The sequence below is a fragment of the Oryctolagus cuniculus genome, chromosome 1, assembly GCF_964237555.1.
Source record: "Oryctolagus cuniculus chromosome 1, mOryCun1.1, whole genome shotgun sequence".
Taxonomy (NCBI): domain Eukaryota; kingdom Metazoa; phylum Chordata; class Mammalia; order Lagomorpha; family Leporidae; genus Oryctolagus; species Oryctolagus cuniculus.
Genome location: NC_091432.1, coordinates 20507651 through 20524627, shown reverse-complemented (window position 1 = coordinate 20524627; position 16977 = coordinate 20507651). Strand labels below are relative to the sequence as shown.

Here is a 16977-nt window from a genome sequence, read left to right as displayed (position 1 = left end):
CAGGGGAAAGTTCTCTGCAAACAGGACCCCCCTCCGTCTGAGCGCTGGGTGCGGGCAGCACTGAGCCCCCGGGGTCCCTGCTGGCTCTGCCGTCCTCTGGGTTAGGAAAAAAGAGGACTGCTTTGGAAGGGCCCACGAAGGGGATGAGGGGCACCCTGTGTGGACAGGCGTGGAGCGGACATTCAGGGGTCAGGAGCCCGCCCATCTGGCTGCTGGGCAGGAACAGCAGGGAAGTAACAGTGGATGGACGCAATCATCCTCCTGGTGCCTCCCTGGCCTGTCTCCTGGCTCCTCCTGCCAGCTCACTGCATGATAGCTGAGCTTGGGGCTGGACTGGCAAGGGGGAGGTCCCAGGACATCCTGGCAGAGCAGGAGTGGTCGGTGGTCAGTGGTCGGGAGACTGCATGGCTTGCGAGCCCCAGAGGGTGAGGAATGGCAAAGGAAGGTGAGAGCAAGGGGCCGGGTGTGGAGTCCAGAAAAACCAAGAGCTGGGAGTTGAAGCTGGCTGGGGACAGGTAAGTGAGAGGCTGGACCCCGGCACAGGTGCTGGGGACCCTGGACCTCTCTGTTCCATGACTCCCTTAGCTGTCCAAGATGCCTGGGTCACTTCCCCTGAACGTGCGAAGCAGCGGGGACTACAAGACAGGAAACCACAAAGGAATAGCTAACAAAAACCGAGTCGGCAACAACAGCTCTACGTGTGCGTCTTTGTTAATCTGGTAAATAATGGGATCTAGCAGGAGACATCATGAATATCTCATCCTTTAAACGAGGGAATACTATCGTAGACTGTCTGCAGCAGCGGCTGTGTGCCGGGGACAAGGTCACAGGCGGGGGTCATGCTCCAGGAGATGTTCAGTTGTAGGCAGAGGTTGCTAAAATGAAGCTGTGATGTTTTCCAAGACCATGAAGCTCTCCAACTCGCTTACCAGGAACTCCAACTTCATCCAGCCACTCGGGGCCAGAATTCAGATTCCTGGGCATGGCCTACGAATCCAAGGAAAATTTCCCACCTGACCCACACGCCAGTTCTCAGTGGGATGCCCCAAGCCTCAGAAACCTCTTTGGGGGCTACAGAAATGGAGACCCCGTGTTCCGCAGCCCCGTGCCCTCTCTCTTCTGCGGCTGTCTTCAGCGAGCCCTCTGACACTTGCTCTCCTTGTCAACATGTGCCCCGTGCATCATCGGCTGTCACCTGCCACCCCGAACACCACCTTTTTTCCTCGCTCTGAAATGTCAGTCCTGTCACCCCCGCTCTGTTTACTTTCTCTGGATGCGTCTGATCCCGCCCCTGTGGCCGGGCAGCTGTCCTGTATAAACAAACAGATCTGCATGTCTCCTGAGCTATCCCTGGCTTGCATAGACACAGGGCACGCGCTCACATCTGAAGGCAAATCTCAGGCAGCAACCCCAGCCCACAGGCTGGATGCTGGGTGCCCTATCCGTCAAGGGTTTCCTCCTGGCGCCTGACAGTGCGCTGAGTCGGGGCTGGAAATCAACACAGGTGAGTGAATGTGCAGGATCACATCTATTTGTAATGAGGGCTGTACAAGACTTTGGAAAGACGGGGCTGGCGCCGTGGCTCACTGGTTAATCCTCTGCCTGCGGCGCCGGCATCCCATATGGGTGCCGGGTTCTGGTCCCGGTTGCTTCTCTTCCAGTCCAGCTCTCTGCTGTGGCCCGGGAGGGCAGTGGAGGATGGCCCAAGTGCTTGGGCCCCGCACTCGCATGGAAGACCAGGAAGAAGCACCTGGCTCCTGGCTTCGGATTGGCGGCCATTTAGAGAGTGAACCAACAGAAGGAAGACCTTTCTCTCTGTCTCTCTCTCTCTCTCTCACTGTCTATAACTCTACCTGTCAAATAAATTAAAAAAAATATATTTCGGTGCTTATTTCCTTCCCTGGGAAGGTGATATTTCAACAGAAAGACCTAGAGGGGAAGAAGGAGCCATATGTAGGAAAAGTCAGGGAAAAACCCAAGGGGTGGGGGCAAGAGAGACCTTGGTGTCTTTTAAGAATCACCACAAATCTGGGGAGGAGTCCGTAGGTGAAGGGAATACAGGCAGGAGCTTGGCTACAGAGGCAGACACCTGCTGCACCAGGCGGCTGGGAGTGGAGAGGAGCAGCTTAGTAACAGCTCAGACTTGGGGGTCAGTGCCACTGTGGCGTAGCAGGTAAAGCCGCCGACATCCCCTACGGGTGCCGGTTCAAGTCCCGGCTGCTCCACTTCCGATCCAGCTCCCTGCTAATGCACCTGGGAAAGCAGTGGAAGATGGCCCAAGTGCTTGGGCCCCTGTACCCACATGGGAGAGCCAGAAGAAGCTCCTGGCCCCTGGCTGCGGATCTGCCCAGCTATGGCCATTGCGGAGTGAAGCAGCAGATGGAAGACCTCTTTCTCTCTCTCTGTCTTTCTGTTTCTCTCTCTCTCTCTGTGTATGTGTGTGTGTCTGTCTGTCTCTCTGTAACTCTGCCCTTCAAATAAATGAATAAATCTTAAAAAAAAATAGCAGAGACTTGAGAACCAGCCCCGCTCAGCCAGGGTCTGGCTCAGACTCCTCGGGCTGTGTGGACTGGGGCGAGTCTCCTTGTCTGAGCTTGGGTCTCCTCCTCTGCAAAGTCAGTCACCATCTGGCTCCTCCGAGGGTGGGTACACACAGCAGTGCATGCAAGGTCTGGCACGGATCGTGCACTATGTCCCTGTTTGCTGTGACTTCTTCCAATGGCAAATTGTAGCAGATTCCGATAGGGGAGAGACACAGTCTGGTTTGTCTTGAACAGATTCCCAGCCATCGTGTGGGCTGCTGGTTGTCAATCAGACCAAGAACCGGGAGGGCGCCCAGAGGTTGTGGACACCCAGTGCTGCCCAGTTGTTCTCTCGAGGGGGGGAGGGGCAGGGCCTGGAGGGTCACGGTGGGAGGTGAGAGGGTCACGGTGGGAGGTGAGACAGCTGTCTGCAGGTGCACTGAGCAGGGGAGGAGGCAGCTGGCCCAGCTTCCAGAGAAGGGCTCGTCCCACCCCCAGCTGAGAGCCCACTACTCCCCCTCCCAGATGGTGCCAGGCCCCACATCCTGCTGCCCAGCCGGCTCCCAGTTGGCCAATGTCAGTGTCGCTCTTTCTGGATTTTAAGTGCCCAAAGACAGCAGCCATTTCCTTGCCACTCTCACTGTGCAGCGACTGTCACAGGCCCCACACCAGTGCGTCCTGCGAGCTTTTGAATAATTGATCGTGAGAAGGAAGGGGGAGCAGAGCGCTGTGGTGCCTCTCCCAGAACTACAGGGTCCACAAGGCGTCTGCACAGGTCCTCACGTCACTCCAGCCGGACACTGCTCCCCATGTCACCCCAAGCCCATTCTGCACCCCCACATTTTGGGAATGTGCCTCAGGGGGTCACGCAGGAGAAACCTTACCAAACCTCCGCCCCAAGCCCTTTCTGCTGCCCCCTTTCCTCCCCAGGGACCTCTGGGGACAGCAGATGCCTGCCCAGGGAAAAGCCCTCCTGTGACCTGGGCCAGCTTCAGAGACATTTGAGAGGGGGGGCCACAGCAACCCCTCTGGCTGGCTGGAGCTGAGGGCTGCTGGGGGCAGGGAGGGGGCAGGATGCAGCTGCCTCTCCAGACCCCAGGTGGCCCCTGTCCAACCGCCCCCTGGCTCCCAGCACCCACGGGGACAGAAGGCACCTACCCTCGGGGTGGGGGAGGTGCCCCCTTCTCCCCTGTGTTTTACACCAGCCCCACAATTACCGCCTCCCTCTCACAGGCTCCCTCCTCTCGCCCCCTAATTCTACAGGCTTCTCATTTTCCACAATTCCTGTTCCAGTGACCCCTCCCCAGCTTCCTGGGCCCCCTCCAGGACGCTCCTGAGTGTCCCTTCCCCTCCCGGCCTCCATTCCGGTCCAAATCCCCCTTCCCATACCCTCCCCTTTAACCCTCCTGCTGTTGCCCCCACTCCTCTCCTAGGCCCCGCAGTCCCACCCGCCCACCTCCCTGCCTCCCCTACCCCTGAAGCACATGCGCGGTCTCCCTCCCCGTCAAGCTCTGTGGCGCAAAGAAGGACGGCGCCACCTCCCACGACCCCGCAGCCCCCCGCGACCCCGCTGCGCCCCCTCTGGGAGGGCGCCGCGCCAGCTCACCTGTTGGACTGGTCTGAGCACTCCCGGCTTTGCCTTCTCGGGGTCGGGGTCCCGGTCCCTCGACAACAGCCCCTTCTTGGGGTGCAAGTGCCTGCACAGGCAGGTGACCCCGCACAGCGCGAGGATGCTAGTGGCGGTGCCCAGCGTGGCGCCCAGCGCAATCACCGGCACCGAAAGCACCATGGTGCCGGCTGCCCGCGGGGCTCGGTCCTGCAGCCGCGCACCTGCCCCGGCAGGGCCCGCCGCCCGCCGCCAGGCAGCTGCGGGATCCGAGTGAGCGCGACTCTCCCGCCGCCAGAGAGGCGGGGGAAGGAGCGAGGGTGGGGGCACGGCTGCGAGGACGTCAGAGGAGGAGGCTGGCCAGCAACCCCCGCTCCGCCAACACGTGACCGTGCCGGCGTCCCCACCCGTGCGCAGGGGACCTGAGGGCTGGCTCAGGCGGCTCTCCTTGCTTAGCGCACACACGGGGCCGTGGGGGCCGGCGGCGGTCTCGCTCCCTGAGCCAGCAAACCAGGGCTGGGACTCAGGCCTGAGACTCCCTACCAGGCTGCTAACCCTGTCTCAGCCTCTCCCTCAGGGGCTGTGAACTTGGGTCCTCCAGGAGCTTGTCAAACAGTCACAGGATGGTCGCGAGCCCCCACCTCTTGACGATGGCAGGTGTTTCCAATGCAGGAGAGAGACTGGGGGGGTGGGGCACAGGTAGAGGCAAGGGTTGCAGCCGCGGGGTTTGGACTGTCCCCCTGTCCCGTGAAGACGACCACGATGATTCTGTGCACATTTGAGGCCCGCTGAGCGGCTTGGCACTGATGGTGGCTCGTGTTCAGTGCCTGGTGTCATCTGCAGTTTGTTCTCCGCCCTGGATAAAGGCGAGAAAGCTGAGGCTCAGTGAGGATGTGGGCGTAGCCAGAAAAAGCCTCGTCCTGACCCAGAACTCAAATTTGCAGCCCAGATTCCGGGTCTGGGTACAACAGAAGGACTTCACCCTGCAGCGCGCCACCCGGGAGTACCCACTTGACTCAGAGAGCGGGTGTGCTTAGAGTCAGGGGAAACCGGACCGCAGGTGTGAGGAAGTCCGTCTTAGACCAAGAAAACGGCGACTGCCCTCCACCCTGAGGGCTTTCATTATGTGGAAACGTTTGCTCTCAGTCAGCTGACACGAGGTGAGCTGGGCGTGTGCGAGAAGGGATATGCAGATCTCATCCACAGTCGGCTTTCGCTTTCCCATGAAGCTGATCAGAGTCCCAAATCTCCCAGCAGACGCTCTTCTGCTAAACTGCCTGGTACCCGCTCCCTCCAGTGTTCAGGTGTCTACACCTACACACCCCCACCCCCATAGCTGATAGTTTTGGACTGCTCTGTTTATTACCTATGGTGATCCTGTGAGTTGACTGGGCTCAGCTGGGTGGTTTTCCTGCTCAGCGTGCCGTATTCTGGGACAGCAGTCATGTGGGGGTCAGGCTGGCTGGATACTCACATGGCAAGTGTACAGTGCTGGCTGCCGCTGGGAACATGACTGGGCCATCAGCAGGTGCTCTTTGGGCCTCCTGCACATCACCTCTCCCAGTGGCTGGAGCATCCCTCTGCACGGTGACCAGGGTCCAAGAGGAAGGATGCAACATTGCCGGTTCTCTGAAGGCCTAGGTCCCAGAGTTCTAGGACATCATGTCTCTAGCTCTTTCCCTAGTGGGCATCAAAGAGAGATTTCTGGAATGCACAGTGGACCCTGTCCAAGCCTGACAACCTTCAAGGGTTCTCCAGGAAAAAGTGCAAGAGACAACAGCTCCAAAGCCCTCTGGGAGGTGGTCCCCGTGAGTCCCGCCACACTCCTCGCTACACACTGCCCAACATGCCCTGCCCTGCAGCTACTCCCAGACAGCTGGGGTCCTCGGCGAGCGCCCACCCTCAGGGCCTCCGTGGCATCTCTCGCGGGAGCATGCAGCTGTCACTCAGTAACTGTTGAGTGATCCACACGATCATCTCGTGCAGGAATTCCTCTGGCTTGGGAGAAATCTCATTTTCCATGTAAGTGCCATTTTATTAAACTAGCTCTTCTACAAGTATTAATTGTGTGCCTGCTGTATGCCAGGCGTATTTCCCTACTGAGCCCCATTTGCCACCAGCTGTGGAGCAGGAGTGCCTCAGTTCCCGGTGTGAGACGTAGCGCGCTTTCTCATAAAAACTTCCCTGGGAGATTTTCCTGGCTCTCGGGCCCGGCTATGCAGAATGTTCTGGGGGGAAATCAGAGATTTAATTAATGCTGCCGCTCCAGATCCTCCCTGGCTGACTTGCTTCCCCCGAGACCCTTGATGCCACCACTCTGAGCAGAATCCAGGGTAGGGATGCTGAATATCAGAAAATGCCTGATGGGAATCAGACACCTGTCATGTGGTCCCTGGTTACCATGGTTACCAGGAGGCTATTAGCAGCAGGAAGAGAGAGCCCAGCCCTTGACCTCTCTCTCGCACACAATGCTCCTGGGGCAGAGCCAGGAAGACAACCCAGGAGATCTCTGAGAGCCGGCTGAAGCATCAGGACCCTGGGCTGCCTTTGCTACCCAAGTTCTCATCAAATATCCGACATTTGCTTCCTGGTTTCTGATAAGCAGGTGCGACCTGCAGTGCCGAAGATAAGGCGCTGCTGGATTCCTTTGAGAAGACAAGGCTGTGTGTTTCGAGAAAAAGTGATTGACAGAGTCAGTAAAAGTAGAACAGCTAGACAGTCTGAGGCGGAAGCCTGGAACTAATTGGGGAGGTTGGGGGGCTGTCGGGAAGCCCGGGGCACACGGGGCAAGACGCGGGGAGGGGAGCGTCTGTAAGGTGGAGGTGGGAGGCAGACTTCCACGGGCTCCCCAGCCTCTTGATGAGATGTCACCACTGTTATTGGGATGGACATTGTACCTTTTGAGTGTTTAAATATTCGAAGGAATCTCTCTGAATGGCTAAGCTATTAAAAATGCTTTTATTAGAGGGGACGTGGTTTGAGAAGTGCGTCGTGAGGTAGCTTCAACATCATGTGAACATCTCAGAGGACACAGATGCACAGCTGCATGGTACAGGCGGCTGCCTCCACGCGGCCTTTCTCCAGACAGTCAAGAGACCAGATAACTGAGGGATGCAGGAGATGGCCACGGCTGTACCCTGACACCCTATTTGACAGTCTTGACAGTCGATCTTTTTATGCAGATCGAAGAGGTACATTTTAAAATTCCCACCCAAAGTAACACAGTCAAACACACAGCCCAGTAAAACATATAGAATAATAAAAACACAGAAGCCGGTAACCTGTATACAATGCTAAGCACCAGAGTTGCAAACAACTGGCAGAGCAGAAGGTGTGTTTAAGCCGACATCAGCATGAACAGGTGAGTAACCTGGCACTAAGAGGCCACAGTGGTCCCAGCGTCGCCAGGCAGCAGGAACTGTTCAGCCCTGCACAGGTGCTATGCCGTTGAGAAGCCGTCAGGTGGCCTGTAACTGTGTAGATGATTCTCTTACGTGGCCAACATTTGTGGCGCCAGCATATGGTGCCCGGCAGGGGGAAGGAAAATACGCAAGTACAGTGACAGCATATTGGCCCTGGAGGGAATTGGGACCCAAGAGACTGTGGTTTGCCTGGAGGGTGAGAGTTAAAGACACAGTTGGGTACAGGTTCTTCCTCCGACTAAGCTCCAAGAGACTTGTTGACTCCCCTGGAGAGATCTTCTCCAGCCGATCCCCCCCCGGGGGGACCTGGGCTTTCCCTGCTGCTTCCAGCCTTCAGAGGAGGGGAGGAAGTGCGCTGAAGACCACTTTAGAGGTCATGGCTAGAACGAGAGTCTCACATGGAGCGCCCCATTCCATGGGCTCGGATTTAGTACAGGACCCGCAGGCAGCCAGGGAGGCTGGGAAGTGCAGAGGAGAACGAGCAGGGGCACGGGCAGAAGCTGAGCTTAGGGCTGCAGGCCAGTGTGTAGTCCTCTCCTCCAGTCTCCCCGATGTGAGTTTCTACCGCCGGGCACTGAGCCCAGTGACGGAGCAGAGATAGTGAACAGACAGGCGTGGTGCCAGTTGCCTGGAAGATCTCCATTCCCATGGTGAAGACGGACAAGACTCACCCACCACAAACGTTCCATTCAGAGCTCCAGGTGTGTGCAAGGATCCTGCCCACAGTTGGCATGGGCGGACACAGGGCTGGTGGGCTCTTGGGAAAACAAGAGTCTGATTTTTAGCATTTGTTGATTTCTCTGCTGTAAAATACTCCCACCTGGTGGATTTCTAGTTACCAACACATTCCTGGAGATTTATCAATTGGCTCCTGCGGGAAGGTAGGAGCCAGCTCCTGCACACAAGTGAGAGATGCTCGGTATGAAATGAGCCCTTGGGGCTGGCGCTGTGGCGTAGCAGGTAAAGCCGCCGCCTGCAATGCCAGCATCCCATATGGGCGCAGGTTCGAGTCCCTGCTGCTCCACTTCTGATCCTGCTCTCTGCTATGGCCTGGGAAAGCAGTAGAAGATGGCCCAAGTCCTTAGGCCCCTGCACCCACATGGGGGACCTGGAGGAGGCTCCTGGCTCCTGGGTTTGGATCAACACAGCTCTGGCCATTGAGGCCAACTGGGGAGTGAACCAGCAGATGGAAGACCTCCCTCTCTCTGCCTCCCCTTCTCTCTCTGTGTAACTCTGACTTTCAAATAAATAAATAAATCTAGGAAGAAAGGAAGGGAGGGAGGGAGGGAGGAAGAAATAAGCCCTAGGGGAGAGGCAGGCAGGGCCTTGCCTGCCATAGTGGGAAGCCATTGGGTGAGTTTGGGGAGGACCACTTCATCTGATCAGACTTGTGTTTTGAAAGATCCCTCTGGCTGCACTGCAGGCATCTCCCTGTATCTGCAGGGGATTGGTGCAAGTTCCTTATGTCCTATGGCACTGTGTTTGCACAGAGCCTAAGCACAACACCCAGCCCCGCATCCTTCCTGGATTACTCATAATGCCTACTACAGCGTCAATGCTGTCTTGGTAGAGATACCGTATTGTTTCGAGAATAATGACAAGAGAATGTACGTGCTCAGGGCAGGTGCAATTAAAAACAATATTTTCTCTATCCCAATTTGGTTCAGCCTGCAGCTGTGGAACCCATGGGTACTGAGAGCCAATGTATTGAGAACAGACTGGGAAGGGTACCACCCATGCGGTAGACCAGACAGAAGGCAGCAGCAGGTGTCCAGGGGAGGTTTCCCAGGCTTCGCCCCAGACACGTGCAGACCCGGCTGGGCTGAAATTGTTGCTGGCACAGGAACAGGCAGGTACAGCACGAGCAGGCCCCTGTTTCTCTCTGCCCCCACCCCCAGGTGTCAGCTGTGTGCTGTTAGCTCAGTGGTGTGATGGTTCTGTGGGTCTCTAAGCTGAACCACTGGCAACTGGAAGTTCCCCAAGCCCAGGTCCCTGCCCAGGGTGGGATGTGCAGGAGGACATTGCGTGAGCTCAGGAGTGGAGGTTCTGGGTCCCCCAGCAGGGCCTGGAAGAATCCAAGAGAGCTGACCCCTGGCCACAGCGAAAGCAGGGAGTGATCAGCCTGGCTCTGCCCAAGCCAAGCAGTGAAGTTCCGTTCCAGGACTCCCGTTGCTGGTTCTGACAATTCCGGGGCCATGTCCTCAGGTCGAAAGAAGAAAGGGGGTGGTGTCCAGGAGCCCCTGATCCAGAAATCCAAAATCTGCTGATAGCAGAAAAGTATCTTGGAGTTGGTGCACAGAGCAGCATCATTTTATCAACCATGGCTTGTCCTCGGCCACCCCAGCAGGGCCTTTGGAGCCACCCCGTTGCCTTCCAGACCCTGGCCCCATCTGATCACAGGATGAAGTGGCACATTCCCTGCCTCCGAGGCACAGCCTCCGACTGCACTGCACTTCCTCCAGGGCTACCTAAAGGCTCCCTTTCTCTCTCTCTCTGGTTCGGGAACATTCAGAGACTATGCACACTGCCCGCAGGCCTTGGGTGCCCTGGAGGTGTGTGTGTGTGTGTGAGTGTGCCAGGACTTTTTCGGAAATGTCATTCGTCACTTCATGGGGGTCATGGAAGCCCATGAGGATCTAGTAAAATCCATTTCCATTTTTCCAGAAAACTGCTTGAGTACAATGCCTTGATCTAAAGTTTTGTAGGCAGCCCTAAGCTATGCAGAGACCACCTGATGACTTCTGGACATCCATTCGGAAGGCTCTGGATGGACACGTTAGTTTAACCTGCTTGAGCGTCTGTTTTTTCATTTTGGGAGTCTTGGGCATGGCCAAAAGACTGGTAGAATTGAAACCAAGAGAAATAGGTTTGAGCCCTTTGTCTCTCCATGCATTGGGCCATGGGCTCCATGGAGCCCCCATTTCCTGTAAAATCTGCAGAATGGGAACCATCATCTCCCAAACACAGCGCAGTACAAATAATAACAGGGCATTGTCCACTAATGGTGAGCCGATTTGTTCAGGGACATAGACCTTCCTGTTCCAACACGGCTAAGATGTCATCATTTCAGCCTGAGTCTGTTAAGAGCTTTGGAAATTCGGTCAGCTTTTCTTAGCCCTGGTTCCTTCATCCCTAAGTGGATTTCGCCAGCTAATCTCTAATAGTCATTTGTGCTTTTATAGTTTCTGATATTAAAATTGAAAGCAGATTTTCAATCTCCTTACCTTGAAGCTGGAATTAAAAATACTTACCCTCCGTTTATCTCCAAGGGTTGCCATGCTTGGGGCTGGTGCTGTGGCACAGTGGGTTAAGCCACAGCCAGAATCACTGGCATTGTGTAGTGGACTGTTGGTTTGAGTGCCTGCTGTTCCACTTCCAATTCAGTTCCCTGCTCAGGTGCTTGGGAAAGCAGCAGGTGGTGGCCTCAGTACCTGAGCCCTTGCCACCCATATGGGAGACCAGGATGGAGTTCTGGCTCCTGGCTTTGGCCTGATCCTGCCACACCTGCTGTGGTCATTTGGGAAGTAAAATTGTGGATGGAAGTGTCCCTGCCCCCGTCACTCTGCCTTTCAAATACATAAATAAATCCTTAAGAAAACAAGTTGCTGCATTGGAAAGCCATGAGAGCAAAATTACTATGCAAGGAAGGATTGGCATTCAATTGAAAGCAGAGAACGAACCCTGGTTCTGATTTAACCATTTTCACGCTTTATATGCGCCTGTTTAATCTTCTAGTCGATACAAAAATCTATGCTGCAAATGAGTAACAGATGTGAAGGGTGCAAGAGTGACTCAGTTTAATTTGTTAAATCCTTTTTTATTTTTAACAGACACACACAAGCTGTACATATTTGTGGGTATCACGTGATGTTTCAATACATGTACACACTGTGTAAGGTGCAATTGGGGTGAACATTCTTATTTCCTCTAATGTTTCTTTGTGGTGAAAACATTCAAAATCCCTTCTTCTAGTTTGAGGTGATAGCTCATAGCTCATCATAATTTTCATTTGTGTTTCCTGGATGACTACTGCTGCTGAACTTTTTTTTTTCTCGTGTACCTGTTGACCATTAGTACATCTTCCTTTGAGAAAGGTCTGAGATGTGCTGGCCAACTTTAACTCAGATTATTTGGGTTTCTGCTATTGAGTTGTTTGAGTTCCTTATATATTCTAGATGTTAACCCCTTGTCAGATGTATAGCCTACAAATATTTTCTCCCATTCTGTAGGTTTTTCTTTTCACCCTGTTAGATTATTTCCTTTGCTGTTCAAAAGCTCTCTGGTTTAATGAAATGCCATTTGTCTACTCTGCTTTTATTTCCTGTTATTTTGGGATCTGATCTAGAAGGTCCTTGCACATTCCAACATCCTGAAGTGTTTTCACTATGTTTTCTTCTAATGGTTTCAACGTTTCAGGTTTCACATTAGATCTTCAATCCGTTTTGAGTTGATTTTTGTGCTGGTGAGAGACAGGGGTCTAGTTTCATTCTTCTGCATTTGACTATCCATTTTCCCCAGCACCATTCATGAACAAAAACAAAAATACAAAACTGCTCTTCTTCCAATGCATGTACCTAGCACCTTTGCCAAAGACCAGCTGGCTGTAGACGTGTGGGTTTACTTCCAGGCTGTCAGTTCTGTTCCATTGCCCTGTGGATGCTTTTATGCCAAACCATGCGGGTTTTTTTTTTTTTAAGATTTATTTATTTTACTTGAAAGTCAAAGTTACACAGAGAGAGGAGAGGCAGAGAGAGAGAGAGAGAGAGAGAGAGAGAGAGAGAGAAGTCTTCAATCTGCTGGTTCACTCCCCAACTGGCCACAATGGCCAGAGCTGCGCCGATCTGAAGCCAGGAGCCGGGAGCTTCTTCCGGTCTCCCACATGGGAGCAGGGGCCCACGCACTTGCGCCATCTTCTACTGCTTTCCCAGACCATAGCAGAGAGCTGGATCAGAAGTGGAGCAGCCAGGTCTCGAACCAGTGCCCATAAGGGATGCCAGGCCAGGGTGTTAACCCTCTGTGCCACCATGCTGTTTTAATGAATGTAGCCATGTTAGATATTTTAAAGCCAGGTAGTATAATGCCTCTTGCTTTGTTGTTCTTGCTCAAGATCACTTGGGCTATTCAAGGTCTTTGCTGCATCCATAGAAATTTTCATAGTGCTTTTCCTCGTTCTGTGAAAAATGTCACTGAGAGTTTGACAGGGATAGCACTGAATCTGTAAATGGCTTTGGGCAGTAGACACACTGTAATGATGCTGATCGTTTCAATCCATCCACAAGGGGCTGTCTTTCCATTTACATGTGTTCTCTTTAAATGATTTACAGTTTCCTTTGTAGGGCTCTGTCTCCTCTTTGGTTACATTTATTCCCAGGTATTTATTCATTCATTTGAGATGGGCTTGCTGTCTTGATTTTCTGTTTCTGTACAACAACTCTACTGACTTTTGTTCATTGACTTTGCATCCTGAAGCTTTGCTGAATTTGTTCATTGGTTCTAACAGGTTTTTGGTTGAGTCTTTCATGTTTAAGATGACGTTACCTGCAGGCAATTTGAATTTCTTTCCAATGTACATGCCCTTCATTATTTCTTTTTCTTGTCTAATTGCTCGAGTCGCAGCTGCTCTATTTCCGATCCAGCTCCCCTGCTCATGGCCTGGGAATGCAGCAGGGGATATCCAAGTGCTTGGGCCCCTGCCAGCCACTTGGGTGGCCTGGAAGGAGCTCCTGGCTCCTGATTGGCCCAGCTCCGGCTGTTGCGGCCATCTGGGGAGTGAACCAGCAGATGGAAGACCTCTCTCACTCTCTCTCTCTAATTCTGCCTTTCAAATAAATAAATAAATCGTCTGCATCTCCCACATGGGTGCAGGGACCATGCACTTGGGCCATCTTCCACTGCTTTCCCAGGCCAGTAACAGAGAGCTGGATCGGAAGAGCAGCACCTGGGACATGAATCAGTGCCCACATGTGATGCCAGCGCCATAGTCACCAGCCCCCTCCCCCAAAAAACTTTGAATCTTTTGAACTTTGATTTCTTCCTTGATCCATTGGTTGTTCGGGAGTAAGTTGTTTAATTTCCATGGATTTGTGTAGTTTCCAAAGTTTCTCTTATTACTGATTTCTAGCTTTATTGCATTGTGGCCAGAGAAGTTACTCAATATGATTTCTATTTTGTTACGTTTGTTAAGACTTGCTTTTTGACCTACCATATGATCTTACTCGGAAAATTTTCCACGTGCATCGAGAAGAACGCGTAAGCTGTGGCTGCTGGATGAAAAGTTTTGTAAATGTCCGTCAGGCCCAACCAATCTAAGATGCAAGGCAGCTCTGATGATTGCTAATTTTCTGTCTAGATGACCTGTCCATTTCTGAGAGCGGGCTGTTAAATTCCCTACTGTCAGTCTATTGGAGACGACCTCTCCCTTTACACCTACTAACATTTGCTTTACATATTTGGGTGCCCTGATGTTGGGTGTTATGTATGTGAAATAACGTATAAAGTGCTATTTCCTCTTGCTGGTTTGATCCCTTTATCATTGCGTGCAGACCTTCCTGGTCTCTTTTTTTATTGCTTCTGATTTTAAATACATTTTAATATTTAAATGCATTTAAATACATTTAAATACATTTGACCTGATGGACAAAGGGCTCCTCCTGCTTCCTTCCCGCTTCCATTCGTACACAGCGAGCACCTGGTTCCACCCTTTCCTTGTCAGCCCATGTGTTTATCCTCAGTGGTGAAGCGGGTTTCTCGTAAGCAGCGTATAATTAGGTCCAGTTCTTTTCATCCATTCAGCCTCTCTGCGTCTTGGCTGGAGAATGTAGTCTGTTGACATTTAAGGCAGAGTTTACTGCTGTCCTTTGGATACTTGTTTTGTATTTTTATCACAGTTCCTTTCTTTCTCCCCCTCCTACAATCTTCATTTGTGATCAAGTAATTTTCTCTCGTGCTCTGAGTCTTTGCCTATTAGTTTTGATAAATCTCCTACAGGTGTTTACTTTGGCATTACCATGAGGCTTATAAAAACCTTGGCTATAACAAGCTTTCTTGGAATGACAACAATGTAACATTGATTATAAAGATGGGGAAAAGGCAAATAAAAAACAAAGAGATAAGAAATCCTACATTGTTGCTCCATGCCTGCCCACATTTTGAATTTTTGATGTCACATTTGACCTCTTTCAATATTGCCTGCGTCTTACAATTCCAATGGTTATAATTTTTTAGTCTTCACAGCAGATATGAATGTTTCGCACGCTATGTTTACTGTAGGAGAGCATTCTGATCTTTTTCTATCGTTATCCTCACCAGAGAATTCTCTGCCTTCCGATATTTTCTTCTTACTTGTTAACATCTCTTTCAGTTTGAGGAATTCCTGCTGGAATTTCTTGTAACACAGGTCTGATGGGGATAAACTCCCTCAGCTTTTGTCTGTCTGGGGATGTCTGTATCTCTTCCCATCACTGAGGACGGCTTTGCTGGAGTCTCGAGTTCTTGCCTGGGGACTTTTTCCCTCAGCGCTGTAGAAGTCTCACCTGCTCTCTCCTGGCCCCACCGGTTTCTCTAGAGAAGTCTGCAGGCAGGAGAACAGGGACCCTCTGATGTGGTATCTGCTTCTCTCGCAGCTGTGCGAATCCTCTCCGTTATCGATAACCTTGGAGAGCTTGATCATGACAGGTCGTGCACTGGTCGCTGCATCTGACTTATAGCCTTGACCTTCTTGTGCCTGGAGCCTTGGATCTTTGCCAGGTGTGGGTGTTTTCTGTCTTTATCTCTGACTGTGCTTTGCATTCCATTGGCATTCCCAAGTCCCCTTTGACTCCCAATAACCCGGATATCTGCTCTGTCATGCTAGCCCGCATTTCCCACAAGCTCTCTTCAGTCCTCTGCATTCTTTGTGTTTCCACTTCGCCTGTCCTGGAGCTCACCAGCCCTCCTGTTTGGTCTCTTCTGCTACTGCTGCCTTCTATCATGTTTTAAAGTTCACTTAGTGTGAAGATTCCAACTTGATTCACATTACTTTCATGTCTTTATCAAATCTGTTTGATTATTGAATCATTTCTCCATATTCCCTTGAATTACAGTGCATTTCTTTAAAACAGCAATTTTGAAATTTTCATGTGGGCACTGGAAATTTCAGTCCCTACATGCTTGGCTTGGGGCGCCTTCAGGAAGGTCGCGATTCCCAGGAAGTCCTCGATGCACACAAGGATTAGCTACAGAGCCTGACTTCATATGTGGCTGCCTTCCTGGCAGGTCTAAGCAGTCGCTATTTCCTCTGAGCCTGTGGATGCTTCTGCCATTTCAGCACTAGACAGACCCTAGGCTGTGGTTTGCTCCAGGACCAGTGCTGGTATAGTCTTACAACACTCCAATTTGCCCCAAATCTGAAGTCACTATGCTGTTCAGTGTGAACTGGGGAAGTGCCTAACATGGGGTTGTTAGCTCCTACAAGCCGTCTCCTGGGCCTTTGCCAGACTCACAGGGAAGGAAAGGCCAGCACAAAACACACCAAACCCTGCGGTTAAGGGAGTTTGCCATCAGCCAACAAGACTGCCTTCCTGTGCACAAGAGAAACAGCGCCGGTACTGGGAGAGCAGGTCTTCCGTGGCTTTGCAGAGGTGAGGAGGCAGGAGCAGCAAATCCCGTTAGGGTGGGGTGGAGCTGATGCTTGCGGCTGGGCCATTTGGTCACCCGACTTCCAGGAAGCCAGGCTGGGCTTAGGATGGAAGCTTGTTGTACAAGATGGTGACGGGGACAGAGCCTAAGATGGTGCCCAGGGCTTAAGATGGCGTCTCAGATAAGACAGCACCGGTCTCCCTAACACAGCACATCCAGTGCCCTCCGCCCAACCAACACCGGTGCAGCCCGGGGCTGGGACGGAAGCTCCCGCTACGCTGGAGGGCACTGCTGTGCCTGGCGGCCATGGTGGTGCTGGCTGGGGTAGGACCATGTTGGCTGCCCAGCTGGGACCATGGAATGCCTCTGGGCACAGAAGCAGGCCCAGAGGCTCTGTCTGCAGATGCTGGCCTGGGGACAGGCAGCATTAGGATCTGCTCACTAGCCTAGCACTGAGTACCCCCAACAGCCCTGTGACTCCTTGCTGTTCTGCCCAAGGTTGGAGGAGGGCAGCAGAGGCAGCGTCTCGGGAACTCAGGCAGACCCTCACTGACCCACACCTGCGCCTCACAGCCTCCAGGCCCAGTGCAATCTCAGGGGTGCACACCAGGCCCGGGAGAGACTGGTGGTGAGGTACAGCAGTCTGTCTCACCAGGCACAGGCTGCCTGCCTGATACCAGGCCAAGTCCAGAGGCGCCGTGGGCATTGGCCTCAGGACGGTAACCGTTAGGGTTCACCCAGCATTCGGCTTTACCAGCCCAGCACTGAGCCCCGAGAGCAGTCCTGACCCCCTGCAGTCTGCCCAAGGTTG

General features: G+C 52.8%; 1 protein-coding gene across 1 annotated transcript in view; it reads right to left on the bottom strand.

Moving 5' to 3' along the window:
• Nucleotides 1-4454, bottom strand: part of SYT13 (synaptotagmin 13) — a 45671-nt gene extending 41217 nt beyond the window's left edge. Inside the window, exon 1 of the mRNA XM_051852614.2 lies at nucleotides 4129-4454. Within this exon, the coding sequence (XP_051708574.2) occupies nucleotides 4129-4311 (183 nt within the window). The 5' untranslated portion in view covers nucleotides 4312-4454. The remainder of the gene's footprint in view (nucleotides 1-4128) is intronic.
• Nucleotides 4455-16977: the final 12523 nt, after the last annotated feature.